The sequence below is a fragment of the Ylistrum balloti genome, unplaced genomic scaffold (assembly GCF_031769215.1).
Source record: "Ylistrum balloti isolate Yb309-2 unplaced genomic scaffold, AGI_CSIRO_Ybal_v1 Utg369796, whole genome shotgun sequence".
NCBI lineage: Eukaryota > Metazoa > Mollusca > Bivalvia > Pectinida > Pectinidae > Ylistrum > Ylistrum balloti.
The window spans coordinates 583169-604487 of record NW_026781976.1 but is presented as its reverse complement, the minus strand read 5'-3'; the positions used below and the strand labels follow the sequence as shown (position 1 = coordinate 604487).

General features: G+C 34.7%; 2 protein-coding genes across 2 annotated transcripts; one reads left to right on the top strand and one right to left on the bottom strand.

Moving 5' to 3' along the window:
• LOC132544402 (NAD-dependent protein deacetylase Sirt7-like) lies at positions 1 to 12757 on the bottom strand. Its single transcript, XM_060207991.1, has 10 exons — positions 12611 to 12757; positions 10099 to 10236; positions 9741 to 9845; positions 9147 to 9217; positions 8331 to 8403; positions 7730 to 7828; positions 7099 to 7335; positions 6826 to 6946; positions 6414 to 6480; positions 1 to 5180 (listed from the first exon to the last, which is right to left on the bottom strand). The coding sequence occupies exons 1-10, from the start codon at positions 12755 to 12757 to the stop codon at positions 4079 to 4081; spliced, it is 2160 nt and encodes a 719-aa protein (XP_060063974.1). The 3' UTR covers positions 1 to 4078.
• Positions 12758 to 12962: 205 nt separating this feature from the next.
• On the top strand, positions 12963 to 17196 carry LOC132544406 (3-mercaptopyruvate sulfurtransferase-like). The gene is made up of 3 exons (XM_060207997.1): positions 12963 to 13663; positions 14411 to 14569; positions 14814 to 17196. Exons 1-3 carry the CDS (start codon positions 13084 to 13086, stop codon positions 14948 to 14950), a joined length of 876 nt encoding a protein of 291 aa, XP_060063980.1. The 5' UTR covers positions 12963 to 13083; the 3' UTR covers positions 14951 to 17196.
• Positions 17197 to 21319: the final 4123 nt, after the last annotated feature.

The window sequence follows — 21319 nt, the reverse complement described above, 5'->3', positions numbered from 1 at the left end:
CACTTTATATAAATTCATAAACAAAACATCTTAAAACCAATATATGAAAATTACAGAAATCACACTTCACATCTGGATTAGGTGATGAGGGTTTGATATGAAAACGGAAAACAACATGTAATAGAAAAAGTTAGATAAACACTGAAATCTCACCTTTGTTTTATATCTGGTGTGTTTTTAACCTATCAAAAGACAGGCATGTGTATAGCATTGAATTCATGTAACACATCAGAAATGGACTCCAAGTGAACTGAATTAACTTTTGAACCTTCTGTCATGATTTCTGTTGAGAACAAAAAAAAAAAAAAAAAAAATACTATATTTCCAGAATTTCCCTTCATCCTCTTATTTGAATTAAAATCACATAATTTTAATTGAAACCAAGTATGTCCGCAGTATTTTAATTTAAAGCACTCATTCATTGAATTTAATATATAGGTAGGCCTATATCAGGCACATGTTCCACACAAAAGCCTGGTTATGCTAAATTACCAACTAGAGGAAAATATTCACTCCAACAACAGTATAATCATATGTATTAGTATGAAAGATTTCACATTAGCTACATGCAAAAATCATTGGTTATCATAAATAAACATTTATCATAAAGCCTGGTTCCCACCTATACACTGTCGGATTCATATACACACCACACTGAATACTGATACAACAGAAATACAATGGTTAGGAAGAACAAGTCATCATTGACTGGAAGTCTTTTGAAGGCTTCCCGAGCATTTTGTATGAAAAAAACAAAAATGTTACACAGAAGAGTCTCACCAAACAGCACTGTTACTATACATTATACGATACCTGTGAGTTTACACTTGTCCTACAAACACAGTCGGTTATTAGCAATTTGTATCAGTCACCATATATCATAAAAAGCAAGACAGCAACTCTACCAAACCATTGTGGTATGATTTGTGACATTGTGGGAAACACATTGAGTCATGAGCAAAGTCTCGTGGGTTTCCAACAATGGATGTGTGAAAACAGACAGAAACTGTTGGCAGACCTTGGATATGTGAAAACAGACAGAAACTGTTGGCAAACCTTGGATGTGTGAAAACAGACAGAAACTGTTGGCAGACCTTGTAGGTAATTTTCTTGTGTGGTGGTAGTTTGTGAAAACTGTCTAAAACTTTTCTGTGGATCTTACAGATAGAATTGTAATATCCTAGTGTAGCATGCTATTTCCTGCAGACTAATTGCATATCAAGAACTTTACCTCTCATGACAACCTAGTTTTTGTTTTCTTATGAGGCTGAATTTATCAAAGAGCTTATCAAAACAGGTCACAAAGATCTTGCAAAGTCCTTCAATGCAATGTTCAGATACTGATAACTTGTTTTTTGATAACAATATATTTATTGACCATGTCCATCATATATACCCACCAGAATTTGAAATCAACAGTACACAAGACTCTTCTATATCATTCACTTACCACAATCTTGTCCTACAGCCAAACCAACTGAGAGAGCTTTCCACCAAGCTCTGTGATAAACATCATTTCAATTTCCCAAACCTGAATTTTCCATTTCTGGTTAACAACATCTCTACATCCCCTGCTTATGGTATTTGATTTGATATTCAAGGGCTTGTTCCAAATATCACCATTTTCATACAATATGCCTGCAACTGACAGACACTCGAGATGCAGGTTGACGAAGATTATGGTAAAGTTTCACAGTTGTCATAATGATCTCAAATTGTGTATATGTTTGATTTGATGTTTAATGTGTTTGTTCTAGTGAGTGTGTCTGGTGCTACGATTCTTGTTAACTTTGTGCTCATTAGTGAACGTGACATTACATATGTGGATTGACCAAGACTTCCATAGTAATGTTATATGAAGCAGATTTTGGTTACCTTTCCACAACAACCTAGTTTCATTGAATTTGAGTTTGGATTAAGACTGTTGATATGTAGTTTCTCTGTTAAAACAGCAAGAAACTTCAGCAAATCTTACAGATAATTTCTCTGTGTAGCTTGAATTAACATAAACATATTAATTTACTTGTGTGGCATAGGATTTGTAAAGATGACAATATATCAATGTGCAAGAGACAATGTGGGTTAGATTTTGTACTCCAACTGATTTGTACTATATGACAAAACACTGGATAAGCAATGAAAAATATAAAACCTTTCAAATATCCCACAGAAATAAATAAAAAAAAGCATTTCTATAAAATTTAATGTATTTACATGTACACCAAACATTATTCCAGAATGGAACGCCACCAAATATCGCAAGTTACCACATTAAAAACTGACAAAAAAAATTAAAATGGTATACACAGTCGTTTTGTTGACTGACAAAGACGCTTTCTAGAATTTAAAAAGACTAATCATTTAACATAAGCAACAAAGAGACTGACTGACCAAGACGCTTTCTAGAATTAAAAAAGACTAATAATTTCACATCAGCAACAAAGAGACCAAAGAGATTCTTTCAAATAGTCATAGAATGAAGAGAATGAAGAGTGAATCAATATGCTTTCATTTATAATGTAATACAATGTATCTAGTGAACTCTCTGTCAAATTCTGCTAAACTTGGAATGAATCTGTAGGTGAAAGTATTCTGCCGAATCAAGTATATAAATACAGAGTGAATATTTCACTAGTACTTAGTAGGCACGTTTTGTCCCATTTACACTATTTCATACAATGAATGATTCTCTATATACAGAGTTATAACAACTCATCCTGAAGTTATTTCTTTTCACACTGGTGATTGTAATTTGTAATCAAACCAACAAGAGGTAGCTACATAGTTAACAGTACAGGGGTAATTGTGAGTATTTATGAAAATATATATGGAAAATCTGGATTAGATTCAATAAGATATACAAAACTGAACAAAGTTTTGTTTTTGATTTCCTGTACTTAACAAATCTACACTATTGGAAACCTATGTGTAAAATAAATTGAGAAATATGAAAACTTGAAAGCAGGAAAACTTGCGGTAAGAAATAACTGTGTTTTTTTATAAATCATTAAAGTGACAAAGGTAGAGTACAATACACAAACACAGTCAACATCACATGAAGTCAATATATATCATTTTCAAACATATTATTTACTGGCACATAAAGAGATCTCTTATCCCATCAAACAGATATAAAAGAAATGGAACAATGTATATCCATGGTAACAAACCAGTAGTATCATCACACACATAGAAAATTCAATTTAGGCCAAATGTTTATGGCTGCGAGTACAGGTAAAACAACACTGTGTCAACTGTTTAATGTGGTATTTTAACAGGATCATCTCAATCAACTCACATATCATATCATCCAAATTAGACATCTTCAAAAATCAAACTGGAAGTAAAATAGTGAAAAACATGTAACTAGTGAGTAAATGTAATCGAAGTTAGAAAATTTAAATAGCGACTTAAAGAAACTTGTAACATTTTATGAAGTCCTGGAATTAAATGTAAACAAAAACCGATGTCCCCTGGCTAGCCCACTAAATCACTACAAACAAAACCTCACAGTACTTCCTCATTTACCACCTGGAAAACATGTTTTATTTCAAACTTTTCAGGTTCAGTAAGAGGTAGCTGAGTGTTCGGTTCATATTCACCAGACATCATATTTGTTTTCATCAAACATTTACACAAGTTGACTGTTAAATTTGTTGGAATTCATATGGTGACTGGTTTAGGAACCAAATGATTCCGTTAAAAAATTCTTGCGAGTATTCTGATTTCATAGCAAACAAATCATAAAAATATTAACTATAGACAGTAAAGCCCCATCATCTCAGGGGGATATTTCGTAAGTTTTTCTAGTAATGCACTGTGTGTTTGAATTTTCCTGGAGCTGAACTTATTTCAATAAATAGCTATGACCCAGTTGTCAAGTTTTCCTGGTTCATAATTTGCACTTTTGAATTTCCTTTTCCTAAATCCTACTTTGAAAGCATTCAAAATAATACCTGAGTTTAATCAAGTGTATCACAGAGAATAAAAAATAAATAAAAAAGGCTATTATTTGAGTGTTTCCCTGAATACTTGATGACAGCAGATTGTCAATATGTCTTTTTTCCCGAAGTTTAGCTCATCGTTTCTTTTTTCCTATCTTTAACCCTTTCCCAAACCAGCCTGGTACAGAAAGACTTCGACACAGATTAGGTTTCTTTGTGGTTGAATCTGTTACATCTGTGTTAGCTACAACATGATCATGGGAAGTATTAGAGCGCTTGTGACGAGTGTTTGGAACTGTATCCTGTGAAGTCAGTAGTAACATATCCTTCCCTACCACTGCCGCAGGAGACTGTTCACCTAACTCTGTCGAACTTGTCTCTGTAGACTGACAGGAGGAGGTACTTGCATTGTTTTGTCCACATTCTTTTTGGGAGTGGAGCTCCCTTTTCACAGGACTTGTCGATGTAGTACCAGACAATCGTTCACTTTTGGGGGAGAGTTTTTGCATCTGATCCTTCTTGAGGTAGCAGTGATCTTTGAGCACATAGTCAATCTTGTTACTGGGCTGAAAGACTTGAGGAATAAATGGAGTGGGCCATAAATTAGTATGGAGTGGGGGTAATTGTATCAATCTGGGATCACCCAGCATCTGTAGGCCCAGATATGACATGTAGTGTATTGGTATACCCTGAGGCTGAAGTGTTGGCACTGTGGAACAACTACATAATGATCCAACTGTACGTAAGGCAGCACACTTTGAACACTGACCTATCCATTCACTTTGTGGAATACTGCCATCACTTAATGATGTTCCATCTTCGTCTAATTTCCAAGTTCTATCCTGTGTACCTGACCTGGACAAATCTAGTGGAAAAGACATTGTTTCTTGTGATGGAGAAGACACTGTACATGGAAGACTATTGGATGATATTGTTTGCATTGGTACGTGAAGTCTGGATTTTATATCACTAAATTTTTCTTCTCTTGTATCCTCGTTCTTGCAGATTCCATTGGAAGAGGATGTAACACCATAAGGGCTTGTCTTTGTTTCCTCTCCAGAAACTGATACTGATATGCTATCTGTCTTCAATTTCTTCATTGAACACTGTTTCCTCTTGCTTGCAATTCTTCGTTTCCTGGCATAATTAGCAGGGACTTCCAGAATCTTTTTGTTAACATTCTTCAGTTCGTGGTTTTTCAAAGGTGTTGCCTGTCTAAAGATTGGATCTGTATTCCTAAAAGAAACCAGTAGATATGATGTGATTATATATCTTTTATAATTAAACTCAAAATGTCTGTAATATATGAATGCTCCCCTCCCATGCCAAACAGTATCACTGGTTGATGAATTCGTAAAAGTTCTCAAATGTGACCTTTGAACCTTAAAACTTGATCTATGACCACTTTAATATGATCACATATAGAACCTGATGTTATGATTCTGTGATCCTCTGGGGGCAAATATGAATCAAAGCTGTTGTTAAGAGGTTTTCAAAATGTAACACTGATTTGGAAAAGGACATGACAGGATGGGGCAGAATGAACAGATATGGGTTACACTATATCCACGAAATGGTAGGAGTATAATGATAAATTACAAAAAAAAAAAAAAATCATCATTTTTTTAACCTATTTGTTACGTCCCAACTTTATAAACAGAACAATATTAATTCCATTCACATGTAAGTATTAGAACCATGTGTATTAGAATATTAAAATACTCCTCTGTCCTCCGGGTTTTTATCAGATTAATTACAAGTCTCATGAGGACAACAAAACTTGCTGATACAACTGACAGGAGTTATCTACTATACCAACGATCACCTTGACCACGATTGTTAGTATGTAACTATTGCTCTTACTTTGCTTTATGTCTGAAATGTTATATTCATCCCTGGTAATTATTTTAATAACCCTACCCATATACTATCAGTATTGTTTTAGTTAATCATGTATAATGATTCTGACAGGTCCAAAGAAATAACTTCATTATACTTGTCATAATGTTACAATGGAATATTGTTCAAAACAGTTATAAGAAATCCAAGGGATCTGCAGATTTCTCCTTAAATTTGCAAAATATTACAACAAATTATTCCTTAAACTGACAAAAACTTCATACCAATAAAAATATTGAATTGACCACCAGAGGCCTGTAAAATTAGTTTATTTGCTACAAACACTACAAAGTAGTATGAGTAGTAGGAATGGGAACCAAACCTATCTTCCTTCCTTCTAGTTATCATAAATCCAGTTTAATATCTCAACAGGAACCTTTATCATATCAAGGTGACATTAAAAATAAATTATAAACATACCTGGAGAATGAAGGTATAGTGTAGCCTAACCTTTATCATATCAAGGTGTCATTAAAGGTTGAATTATAAACATACCTGGAGTATGAAGGTATAGTGTAGCCGAACCTTTATCATATCAAGGTGTCATTAAAGGTTAAATTATAAACATACCTGGAGTATGAAGGTATAGTGTAGCCGAACCGATCCATCACTCGCTTCATCACATCATCACAACAACCTGAAAGTTACAGGGATCAATTTAACTAATATGTTTAGCTTGGTGTCACAGTTTAAGGTACAAAAGTTGTCAACAATGATATTTATAAAGAAGGAGACTATACTACTCACAGTGCATTTCTGGCAAAACCTTCACGGTTAAAAAAGAGGCCCATAGGGCCGGTACGGTGCATCTGGAATTTCTGACACAACTTTCCCAATAACAGCAGTTTCGTAGATGTGAAATATTTTCAGGAGGACAACTTCCTTTGTTTGTATGATTAATGGTATAAACACTTTGGGTGATAAATCATTCTAGTCTTTAGAAGTAAAAGAAACAACAGCTTAGAGGAATTAAAACAATTACCATTGATTTTCAATGTGGCAGAATCATCTTTTGGTGTCCACTGGAGATTGACAATGTAGAGTTTGGGCCGACGATTTGGTCTTCGATCCATACACCACAGGCATGCATACATCTTTAAAATCTGAAAGAATGATATTAAAAGATACAAATGGCCAAATAAGTAAGTACTTGGCTTAAGACAAATGTACTAGTGTTGCTTTCACAAACGAACGTTGTAACTGCTGGAAAACTAACTTGACGAACAGTAGCTTGAGGCTAATCTTTTGAGTTTACCTTCAGACTGGTTCCTAGACACAGAATTAGGTCACAGTTGTCAGCTGCCTTGCCTGCTTCTTTCCATCTGTATGGTGTCTTCACTCCACCTTTCTCTCCAAAATGTACAATGGTGTCTCTCAGAGGTTTCTTACAATTGTGACAGTTACGGTCAGTACTGTGTCGACGCACGCCTGTTTTCTCGGTAACATCAAACAGGCGTACATACTCTCGTGGAGGCTTACAGTTGTTGCATAACTTGAGGGAAAATAACACAAATTGATTTTCAGATGTATGTTTTACTTAATCTTACAGAAGTATTATAAGACAAATAGTCTCCTAATTATGCATGCAATGTATCCATGTTTAAACATTTTATCTACTGGATAATCACATTTAATTCTCTCTGAAGTACGTGTAATCCATGAATTTACATATTCATGAACTGTTTAATTTAGTAGGAATAGAACTGTATCTAACCATGAAATTTCCATAAAATAAAAGTGTAGTACTTTTTATTGAAAAATCGTAAAAATTTAACTCCACAAAAATATATTGTTTAACAATATTTGATAAAAAATTGATTCACATATTAAAATACAAGAAAAATAAGCAGAAACACGGGAAACTGAAATGATTTACCAACACTCACCTCAATGTACATGTTACCATGTACTTCGGACAACTTCTTACGAGGAAATCCACTCCTGAGGTGGAGGCCATCACAATTCTGAGACACGATATGATTTACCTGTCAACAGAGGATTTAAACACATTCAATTCTACTGTGAATGGGCAGTAATAGAATTGCAATATTTAAATATGTTACACAACAGACATTTTCTACATAGCTTAACAGAATGAAGTGTCTGCTATGATAACATACATAGCACTATAGCTATTTATACACATCTTCAATTTTCAAACTGAACTTATGACCTTTAAAGAAGAAATTCAACAATTATTGTTTTATGTTGCAATAACAAATTTTGATTTTATTTATTTTGAAACACGTTTGATGAAGGTGTGCTTTGGCCTTAAACTCGTCGGGCCTGGTGAATCTGATGTTTTTCTCCTTTTTTACCATTCAGTGAGTTATCGTATCTATTACATTCATGGTATGACAATTAACATTAATATTGATTTTTTGATCTCTGCAATCTGCTATGATCACCATCCTAACCTTATATGCACTATAAAATAAACTTCACCTGTAACAAGTTTTCTATATCAATAAATATGATAGTACTCACATGTCCTTCCTTCTCCAGTTCAGTTATACACATGTGTGTGACAGTCGGCTCTGCATCACTCAGATCCTGAGCTCTGAAAGTCATACATTACAGTCAGTACCAAATGGATAGCTTCTCATATATTGTATAGCTCCAACACCGACAAACATACATAAGTACTACTACTACAAAATCAGTATCTTACATTCAAGATATCTCTGACAACACAGACATACAGGTACAAATATAACAACATCAGTATCTTACATTCAAGATTACTCTGACAACACAGACATACAGGTACAAATATCACAACATCAGTACCTTACATTCAAGATTACTCTGACAACACTGACATACAGGTACAAATATCACAACATCAGTACCTTACATTCAAGATTACTCTGACAACACTGACATACAGGTACAAATATCACAACATCAGTACCTTACATTCAAGATATCTCTGACAACACAGACATACAGGTACAAATATCACAACATCAGTACCTTACATTCAAGATTACTCTGACAACACAGACATACAGGAACAAATATCACAAAATCAGTACTTTACATTCAAGATATCTCTGACCGCGAAAATCTTACCAATTGAAAAAACTTGATGATTTGATGGTATAGTGTGAATGTGAGTATGACTTAGCTAACATATTTATGCACATACAGGTATAACAGATATATCAAGGTATAGCACAGGTATACAGGTATAGCAGTGTTATACAGGTATAGCAGACATATATACAGGTATAGCAGTGTTATACAGGTATAGCAGACATATACAGGTATAGCAGACTTATACAGGTATGGTAGACTTACGCAGGTTGTTGTCCCTTTAGTAGCAGAGTCCACACACCATTTGGCCCTCTGTAATCTGGGATTGATGCAGCCTAGGAAAGTTTAGAATTTGTTTCTTAGAATTGATCACAAGCATCTTCTTCCAATCAAATTTACAATACATATTCCAACTTTTGCAGGTCATTTCACATGAATTGTGTTCATCCTTTAATACCCATACAAAATGCTTCTGTCTCAAAGTAGAGGGATATAGTCTAACAGTAATAGGCGGTAATATTTGGGGGGAGGAGTGGGGCTTTATTTCATTACTTAACATCTCTGTGTACTCTAATGATAATTTATCTGACAAAGACAACAAATTGCAGCCACAGAAATGTCAGATATCATCATCATGTACATATGTCACAGTGAAAATGTTACAAGAAACTCTAGTGGTATATATAGATATCAACTTAAAAACTAATTTTGCATTGTTGCAGTATGTTATATATCTAATCTATCAGCTGTGGTCTTAAGTCATGGATTGAAATAATAAAGTGATCTATTTAGATTTATCAGTTATGATATTAAATCTTGGACTACAATGATAAAATAAATTCAATATTACAGACTTACAGTACTTATGCCTGCTCCTGTGTAGATTACAGTACTCTTAGACTCTTTGATGGCATCTGCAAGCTGTTCACATTTCTTTTGTAATACATCTTCTGGGTCTTTAATCTTCAACAAAAATACCCAAATGACAAACGTGAATTTAAGTTCAATATGGGCTAATACAGAACATCAAATAAGATAAAACAATGACAACAACTAATGATAATAATAAAAAAAATAATAAAAAACACTGATTATAAATATAATGAAATAGAACATTGATCAAAACCTACTACAGATGTGTAAATATACAGCTACGATGTATAAAACAAGTCATTGCTCAATTAAAAACCCTTAATAGTATAAAAGACAAACTTACCTCTAATGTCCTTTTCTTTACTGCATCTCTGCGTAAGGCTTGTTTGGTTAGCCTTTTTGTAATTTCGGGTGAGTTAGCCAAGATCTGTAAATCTTCCTTTGTTTTCTCCGATTCAATCTTCTTCAAAATTTTTGAAATCTGAAATATGTGCAATGACATGATACATCACTAGAATCCCACATATAAACAAACACACGATACATTGTATGCATTTCAGTGATATTGTCAGTATCACGATACTCTGTTAACAAACTTCATATACTTGGTACCTTATATACTATTTATAGCAGCATTCTAGTATTACCTGCATCACATCCATTCTATTGCTATAATTAAATACCTGAAGTCTGGAATGGCAATCATGACAGCGTAACAATGTAAAACACTTCATATGGTATTGGTAATTTACTGAGGACATATAATACCATCTGAAAACTTCTGTTAATTGAGTATCATGAGACACCATTTTTTTCAGTACACCAGGTAGGGACCTGCTACATCTGAACTAAGTTATAAGTGTAATGATCTTGTAGATGAGAAATTCTTCTTATTAACTGGTCAATTCAATGGAAGCAACCAATATGCTATCAGTGTAATTTATGCTGCAAAAAATGAATTGCACAAAGTCAAGAAAGTTAAACAGTGATGATTGTTATACAAGACAGAAAAAGTTTGTGAACAATTTCTAGGCTCCCACATAATAGATATCAGTACATTGAAACAACGTTTCAACTCAAACTTTGACTGACATTACCTTGTATAGCACTTTCAAGTTTTATTTTATACAATTTGTAAATTTCTCCCTCGTCAAGTCTGTTGGTGTTGAACCTTTTGCTTACTTCTATTAAACCAAAGTTTTATGGAATTAGTTAAAAAGACAGCAACTTTTGTAAGTTGGTGTGAAGTAACCACCAGGTAGCACAAAAACCTGGAGTATTGTCTTTATCTTCCAAAAGCAGTAATCAACATCAATAACCAGGCAATTACACTGCAGCTTTCCAAACAACCGTGATGCCAACCTGGTAAATACTGAACAAGAGGCTTATGGGCCATAACAGTCACTGTACTGTACATAGCTATTTTCAACTAGACTTAAATTGCAAAAGGACACAACTCCATAAATAAATTAGATCAGCCCCATTGTTGAACTTTTCTAAAACCTTATTGATACAAGACTGCATACCAAGTTTCATCAAAATCTTTTAATATCTACTCAAATTTTCCTGTTAACAAGCTAATGTCTATGGCATTGCAAAGGACCTGATAACTATGTAACTTATGATCAAATCAATCCCATCATGAAACTTATCTGAGATGTTATTGATATAAGGCTGCATACCAAGTTCATATGTAGTCAAGTGAAAGTGTTCACAGAATTAAGAATTTCTCAAGTCATCATGTTTACATTAAAAGTTAATGCACATTGTCAGATGAACAATGATGGTTTAGGTCACCATGATCTCAGCTGATCTTAAAAGGAGCTTGAAGCGTAGAGAAAAGTCTTGTGTGTAAAAGATTGATTCTATATGGGTATCATAAATCACAGCCATCTTTTTCATACAAACATACAAGAACACTAACAACAAATGTGATTTTCTTTTTAATTTATATAATTACTAGAGAGTGAGTTTGGGTCAATTTTCAACATGGCAAGCTTTCAACCCTTCAGGATTTAAGTGTGGCTCTGCATGGGTACCTGAGCAAAACTTCCAGTGAGAAAAAACAGTCCCTGACAGGAATCAAACCCAGATCTCCAGTGTGATAATCTATAGCTCTACCAACTAAGACAATGAAGTGTGTTCTGTCAGCAATGTGAGAGAGCATATTTCAACACTTTGTACAAGTCTTCTTCTCCATATGAGAGTCAAAATGCTTAATGTGGAAGGTATACCAACCAGCATTGAATGATTGCTAACCGAAACCACCTGTAGTTTTTTTCTGAAGGAGGGAATAGTAGAAGGAGGTGTAATGAGTTAGGATGTTTTTAGATGTCCTCATGATAAAGCATTTGTCAACATTAAAATTCATTTGGCAGTCAGATTCGAATTTCTGAAGGTTTACGAGGTCTTTCTGAAGTTGCTCAGTCTCTGACTATATTGATGGATCTATAAAGGATAGAAATCATGAGACTGTTTTTTTACATCTTATTACATGATAAAGGGTGTGTCCTTTTTTACCAACTGTTTCTATCTAACTCTCTTAATCTTTCAAAATATCGTATATTGATCATGGTAGTTCGACATTCATCACGACGGAACAACACTCAACATGTCAGGTCCCTGTGGCAATGCCACTTACCGAAAAGCTTCCTTTACTGAGTACACGAAATAGAAACAAAAACAACTAAAATCAAGCTTTAAAGATGAAGAACTAAATCCAACCTAATACGTTTATATCCACTGGGCTAAAATCATGATCGATTTTGTAGCCCACTTTAGTCTTTGTAACATTCCCAACCTGATCAGACATGCAGTGTTTTTATACGCCTATTTTTTAACAATGAGCTATCTACCTGTTTTACTTTGTCTCTGTTCTCTTTCTTGAGTAATGATTGCGAGAGCCAAGAACATTTTCGTGCATTTCTAGTCGATGGTTTCTCTTCGTCGTCACTTTTCTCGTCCACAGATTCCGTCGATTCCTGTTCCTCCTCATCCGCCATCTTTACTGACAACATCAATCGCTTATATCATATCAAATAAAAATACCACACATTTTAATCTTGCTGCATTGTTTGCATCAAAACAAAGCATTGTTGCCTGATATCATAAAATTTAAAAGAAAACATCAAGGAGTCATTTCACATAAATCCATAAAATGCAGGGCATTTTGTGAATTTTTATGGCTATAAGCGGCATGTTTTGTTGTTAAAGTTATAAAGATCAAGGGTACACTGACTTTTTAAAGATGCCGAACACCAGGTCGTCATTGGCATAGGCTAGCACTGATTTTGTTACGCAGCATTTTATATATAAAGCCACCAGAAAGATGAAGAAATTCAACACACTTATATCTGCTAAATTGCTTCATGATTTTATGTCAGGGAATCTGAAGAACGTTAGAGTTTTGGATGCTTCATGGCATTTGCCAAATTTAAAGAGGGATGCCAAGAAGGAGTACGGGGAAAAGCATATAACTAAAGCTTCTTTTTTTGACATTGACGAATGTTCCGACAAGACATCGCAATTCGATCATACATTTCCCCGTCAGTCTCACTTTGAAGATTATGTAGGTCATCTTGGGATAAATAACAACACCCATGTGGTTATCTATGATAACAGTGAAGATGGATTCTTCTCTGCACCAAGAGCATGGTGGACATTCAAAACTTTTGGACACCAGTCCATTTCTCTTCTTAATGGAGGGTTCCCAAAATGGTGTCTAGCAGGTTATCCAACCACTTCAGATGTTCCCTCCTTTGTAAAAGAAAAATATTCTGCTTCTTTAAATAAATCAATGGTGAAGTCATTTGAGGATCTTGTCAGAAATATAGAGAAAAAAGAATTCCAGGTCGTGGATGCCAGAAGCGCTGCAAGGTTTTATGCAACAGATGCAGAACCAGGGAAAGGTAAAAAGTAGTGCACAGGATTCTCTGTAACTATCTATTCAGGGTCTGGGTTGATACAAATTGAGACAAAAATGAAAAATTGTGGAAAAAATAATCAGAACCCATAGGACTTGTTAAAAGGCATAACTTACAATTGATTGAACTATTTAGACATTCTATTGTATTTCTAGTTTGGGTCTGGAATCAATCCAGACTGATGGAGAATATCAGAGTAATTTCAGACTATATTTACATATGCTCTCTTCCATGATGGAAATTTTTAGTCTAATTATTTGACTTGTATTTATTTTACATGTGTTAAACTCATAGACAGAAAAATATTTAAGTTGAAAACACAGAAAAAAAAATGCCTCCTGTTGTATTGCACTACATTGTCATCAAGCCCTCTCCATGATATGGACACAGGAGTCAAGTAAATTGAGTTTATTTTTCTTTTTTAGTCATACACTTGATAGTGTATCCTGATCCTTCTATATATTCTAATTGCTGTATACTTATGTTTATATGTCAATAAAATGAATTGGATAAAGTTACAACCCTTTTAACCTTCCACATATCCATTAGGGCCTTCACAGAAAAACTTATAGATTGTATAATTTAAGGTCTCTTGTAGTATTAGGTTTTGGATTTTTAGCTACATGTTTAAATTTTTAACCATTCATTGTCCTATAAACCAAGATTTTGTTTTTTCTTTCAGTTTTATTTGCATCTATTATAGACTTATTTTTTGTGTTGGATACATTACAGGAAACCCAAGGGGACACATTGTTGGATCAGTAAACATTCCCTACAAAAGTATTATTGATCCCGATACAAAGGACGTGAAGAATCCTGATGATCTCAAGGCAATGTTTGCTGAAGTGAAGATTGATTTAGAAAAGCCTATTGTTGCCACCTGTGGATCTGGTACATGTCCTATACCTATCATAATGGAAGATTCTAAACAAGTCTTCAATGAGATGATATAAATTAAGTGGATGTGGTTTGGAGTATAATAAGATGTGGTCTTTTTACAAAAGCTACCTATCAGATGTTAAAATTATGATCATTGTTTCTTTCTGGTTTCTAATTTTGTCCTGATATATAACCAAAATGTTTTTATATTTGAATGTTAACTCTGAGGATTTGTTTCTCATTTCTATCTATACAGGTGTGACTGCCTGCTGCCTTGCCTTGGCTGGACACTTATGTGGTAAAGATATATCTGTGTATGATGGGTCTTGGTCTGAATGGTCAGTACGATCACAACCTCACCAACGAGTGTCTTCTACTGACAGGGAAGAGTGACCATCCATGCCATCCAACTTGAACATATTAAGGAGTGACCTCTCTTACCAAATCCCATACATACTTACTAAATCCCATACATACTTACCAAATCCCATACATACTTACCAAATCCCATACATACTTACCAAATCCCATACAAATCCCATACATACTTACTAAATCCCATACAAATGTAGTAGTAACCTCATTACTATTCTGCATGAAATGAAGAGGAGTGATTTTCCTTTCCATACCACATCTGCTCAAAAGTGATCTCCATTACTCTATTAAAGGTGCAGACACCCAGGGGAGTTACTTTCCTCACCAATCCACACTTGCTGTGTGGCAACCTCTGTCACCATACCACACATTGCTAGGGAGCGATCTCCCACACCATACCTCACATGTTGAGGAACGACTTCCCTAACCATACCACACATTAATGGGGAGCATGTTGGGCAGTGATCAACCTCACCATATCACACATTGCTGGGGAGCATGTTGGGCAGTGATCAACCTCACCATATCACACATTGCTGGGGAGCATGTTGGGCAGTGATCAACCTCACCATAGGTGTACCACACATGCTTGGTAGTGACCTTCGGCACCATACCACACATGCTTGGTAGTGACTTCCCTCACCATACTTGTAGCACACATGCTGGGGAGTCGCCTTCCTCACCATACCCACACATGTTGAGAAGTAAACTCCCTCAACATACCTCAAATGTTGGGGATTGACCTTCCTCACCATAACACACAAACTTGTTAGTGGTCTATATTGCCAAACTATGTACACTGGGGAGTGACCTTCCTCACTATAACTCACAAACTTGTTAGTGGTTTATATTGCCAAACTATGTACACTGGGGAGTGACCTTCCTCACCATAACACATAAACTTGTTAGTGGTCTATATTGCCAAACTATGTACACTGGGGAGTGACCATCCTCACCATACCATATACAATGAGAATTACATCCCTTACTCAACCACAAGCAGTGGGGAATGACCTTTCTTATGATACCACATATACGAAGCAGTGACCTCCCTGCCATACCAGACATACTGGAGAGGTACCTGCCTCACCATACCACAGCTACTACATGCTGACTTGAGAGTGTCCTCTCTTACATATTCCATACTACATACCCTGGTACACTTGGGAGTGACCTCCCTTGCCACTCGAAACACATGGAGGTCAGAGATAAATGTTCTGCTGTGTGACATGTTGAAGTATTGACTGCAACTGCTGGGAATGTGTCATGTATTTCAGTATTGGTCATGTGATGGTTTAAGGATTTTTGAAGAGGTGATGTGGAGTATTCATTGATTGCCCTTGGTCTGTTTTTTCTATCTAGTTGATATACCATTGTATGACCTTATTTCAAAGGCCCTTAATTTATTACCTATGTCCTGATAATTGGATTATTTTCTCGTATATATTTTTGAAGTAGTCTTATCATAGAATTGAACGTTCGGACAAATGGTTAATAATCAACAACTTTCTAAACTGAATACAAAAACACTAAAACTTTTTTAACAAATGAAATGACTGAATTAAAATATCACAGATGATCCTTTAATACATAATACGAGTCTATACTGTTTGACTCTTCTAGATTTTGAAACATGGAATGCAGATATGGTCTGGTTGTTCTATAGATAGTAAAATGGAGACCACATGTTATATATTGACCTATGTGACCACCTCTTGTCTAATCTGAAGAAAGGAAAATCTAACATATGTAAAGCTGAATCTTGACATTGTTTCTCAAAAGGTTATCTGATACCTTAGTTGTCTTTTTATCTGGTGTCCATTGTTTTCTTTATTCACCACAGTGCTGGAGTCATGAGAATTGGTTTGTAGCATGCTGGCTGGAAAACTACAAAATTGCTTTGAAAAATATGTTTTAATGAATGGCTTGAAAGTTGAATTGATATTTGAATGAATTTTAAAGTGACTTACATGGGATTTTGCTGTATTGAGTTGAGTTATACTTGAGGTGTGTTTATTATTATTATTGCATTCTTAATGGCCCGTCAACACATAAAAGGTCATTAGGGCCATCAACAAGTATCTTGAGGTATGTGAATGATACAGCCCTAATAGGCCTGTGTTGTGATTAATAATACTTAATATTTGTCTTATATATTGCTTCATTGATAATCTTATTTGATATCATAGGAACAATGGGCAACATTTGAAGTGTATGATATCACTGTTTATTTCTTTTTCAATGAAATAAATTATGGTGATAGACATTATGTTTATTTCTTTGTTTATGTATAGTAGATCACGACCTGAAAACTCATAAATTATAGTAGTATTTATACATGTTGTAGTGAAGGGGGAGGAGGGGGGCTATACTGAAGTAGTATGTATAAGAGAATTGCTTCAATTCTAAGTAGCTATATATTTATCTGCAGATTGGAGTACAGTGTGTATTTATGGTTTAGAGTTACTTCCCCTTTCAACGCGTTATAAGCAAGAAAGTCGCCAGAGACCCGACTCACGTCGATTGGACAATGCCTGGCGATGGGCAGAGTCACGGAGACGATAAACCTTCATCATCATCGTCGTCGTCGTCGTCGTCTTAAGTTAGATTTCGTCAAAAGCTGTCCATCTCCACGGACGGAGCTCAAAACTTTGAATATAGAATCAATATTGACTAATAAAGGCATAGATCAGAGAAGTTCGAAAATTACCGTCTAGAAATCAAGTAATTGAGAATTTAGAATTATGCAGTTATATACAAGCACGGACTACACATAAACTTTAATTAATTTAGTTTTAAACAAAACAGAATATTCGGCTGTGGGAAAAGGCACCAACCCCAATGAATATAATTTCTGTCGAAAAGTTAATGATTTTCACAAATTAAATTTTAGTGTACTTTGCCCTAGTCTTTGTCACAAAAGAGCCAGTTGACAACCAATACACTATTTGTCGTTTGCTATCGGGCTTCCTTCAGCTTACAATGAGGTTTATTGGTTGTGTGGAAAGTTGAAAAAAATCGATGTCCGAATTGTCCAATATTGATAAAGTTTCTTGTGTTTGGTCGGAATACCAAATTATTTAAGATCACGTCCTTCGTGAAATACGCTGTATATCATCGATCACACCGCCTTACGTTTCAAGAAAGACAAGAACAAATCGATGTTTAAAAGAATGTAATGCAGATTGATAAAACGAGGAAAAACATTAACAAAATTTTCACGGAGGCCAATGAAAAAATGTAAAGGTAAGAAAGGTTTTACAGGCCGAATGGTAAACGTTTTCCGTCTTCATCGATGACACCTGCCTTGGACATCTCTGTAAGAAAGGGATATCAGTTTTATGCTATGAGAAGGAATATAAAAAATAATACAGTAAAAAGAGTTGATATGTTCGTAGGTTGATGTTATTCTGGGGTTTAAAATTCACGTTATTGCTACTGAGAGTTCACAAACAACCCGACCATAACGCCATTCCTAAAAAAAACAGAGGACAAAGTTAAGTGAAATAACGTTTCCTAGTCTTTAATACATACAAAGTATACACGGAAGTCTAATATTGTCTAAAGAAAGCACCCGTCAGTGATAGAAGTGGAATATATAAATGATCTGTTTGTATTCCTAACCCTTTTCGTTATCTATAACTCTAAACGGTTTTATTATCTTTAATGTTGTTTGAATAACCTTTTTCTCCTTCTTTCTGATTCGTTAGCAAACAGTTTATTTTAAAATTAAAAAAAAATGTTTGTAATATAGACATATTTGCCATGTCTCCTCGAGATGTGTTTGCGTTCGATGTTTGTTAACACTGCCACATGGTTTTGTAATTTAAGGGACTTCGTGTCAGTATTTCTTTTGTCTCTTTCTCTTTTTTGAATGATTTTGTTAACATGTTCCTGTTTTTTTTTGTTGTTTTTTGTTTTTGTTTTTTTGTGTTTTTTGTTTGTTTTTGCTCTTTGTTGATGTTTGTTGTTTTTTTGTGTGTGTTGTTTCATATCAAAACATTTCGTGTGCTGTCTAGTAAATAAGAAATTATCTATATCAGTATTATTTAGGTGGGTGATGATCTGAGTGTACCGAGTAATGAGCTAGTACTGTCTACCGTCTTGTTTCCTGGTTCTATCAATGATACCGTGGAATATTTATATTCCCACATCCCCGTTTGACTTGTAAGACTGTTAAGATATCCAACTCTATCTTGCAATATCCATCCGACCAAAAGGGACAAAAATATTATTTTTTTTTTTATTTTTGTCTGCTTTTTGTTTTTATATCAAAATTGGTTCGTCAAGTTACAATATTAATACTGAGTTCGTTTAAACAATATCAATGTTCCACAAGCATACACAAATGTTTTACAAGTGGGATGGAAAAACACGTCTAGACCTTGTATTAATTCCCATGTTCAACACATCGTGTAATTTACCTGTCGAAGTCGTCTAGAGTAGCATACCAATTAACATTCTATACCTATAGCCATTTACAGGTGTCCCCTGTCAACCACGGTTAGATCTTCTGGGGATGTGACACGACTTCGCACAGAAAATGTATTTATCTTTAATCTATTGTTATATATTATAATTTTAATGAAGATACACGAGTCGACAGATTGGTTATATCTTCGCACAAAAACACATAAGTGAAAAGCACCTTTCAATATTAATCAATAATTAGATAGAGTAGAGCCAAATAATGAATTAGACTGTATCATACAACTATTTCACCCTTCTAGGGTTCGTCGATGATGCTAAATCATACAGCTGTTTTGTCCTCCCAGAACTCGTTAGTGACCTTACATCACACAGCTGTTTCGTCCATCTAGGACCCGACATGGCAGTGATGCTACATTACTCCTTCCAGGAATCGTCAGTGATATTACAATATCGGCATGTCAAAATAAGCTTCATTCTCACTCAAATTTGATTAGGCTATGGTAAAAAAAGTACGGTGTTTCAGAAGGGTAAGCGTTTTCTGCTTCATCGACGACACCCACTTTATCAATCTTAGTCAATCAAAGTAAGTAATGTCACTTATTCTCAAGCGAGGGAAATATATTCTCAATGAGATCATTATGACGGACGTACTTTCATCTTTCTAAACCATGTGTTGTGAGTTTATCTGTCAGCTGTCGACATCTTGCAATAAAGTCTTGATTTTGGGGACGTAATGAATCAACAGAGACATATACACACCATAGGTCGGCAGAAATTATGCTGTCTGTAATGTAAACATTAACACAGAAATAATCGAGATCCTTCCTCTGTTATGTTCAAGTTTTTTTTTACGCCGATTGAATGCCGGTCTTATATTTTGAAAATATTTCCATTTTCTATATTTCTACCAAATGATTCATGTTCACGACTTACAATTTTCAAAATTTCTTAAATGATCTATATTTCATTTTGTGCATGAATTTTCTTGTGGGTCCAAGTATAATATTATATTAATTTTTGAAAATGTATGTTTTGGTTTTGCACATTTTTGACATGCGACTTGGAAAAAAATCTGTAATAGTTTACAGTCGATTCCTTGGCAGGCTGTCTTATGGGTCAAAATGTGATAATGTAATTGAATTTTGCGAGCATATTTCTTGGTTACATTACCTAGACTGTACGTGTAAATTGTTGTAAGCTTGTGTAAAGCTGTAGTCAGTGTGTGGATAAGATCAACGACCGATATAAAGTTCTGATGATAATGTTAAAATCATAATCCAAACAACGTATTTACAATATATATGGGTACATCCCTTTGTGAGCTTCTTAGTATGTTGGTTTATAACGTTACAAATAGATAAATCTCACAATGTTAGAGATGCATTTTAAATCGAAGTAAAATGTAATTAAATCGGTAATTTATGATAAAATTATACAATGTTGTCACTATTATCTTATTCGTAGACTAATCATATGTTATACAATAAATTAATAATTAATAAAAGTTTCACAATTAAATTCTACATAACACCCTCTGTATGAAGAGTCGATGCGACTCGGAATATAAAAATACCGGTTTGGCGTACTTTTAAAATGATCTGGTATCACAGATAATTTCCTTCCTCATATTCCTATTCAATGGTAAACAATGTGATTGTAAGTACTGAAATGTTGTACTATCGACTGTACTACTGTTACGTGTCCATTGACAATGGCTGTGAATGGACTTCCCACAGAGTACACGTTCTCTTGGTTCGACCCATCACACGTCAATGGCCCGGCATTTCATTACCATATGTACTAGTTCACCTACACAACGATGAGTAGAGCACGATGGTTGAAAGCTTATTTGCATTTTCATTTCTCCGTGTTTTATTAGGTTCGTATATCTGTAGAAGATTCGGAATAATTAATTAATGGTTTGTCTAATCAATATTAAGATATACACATGTAGAG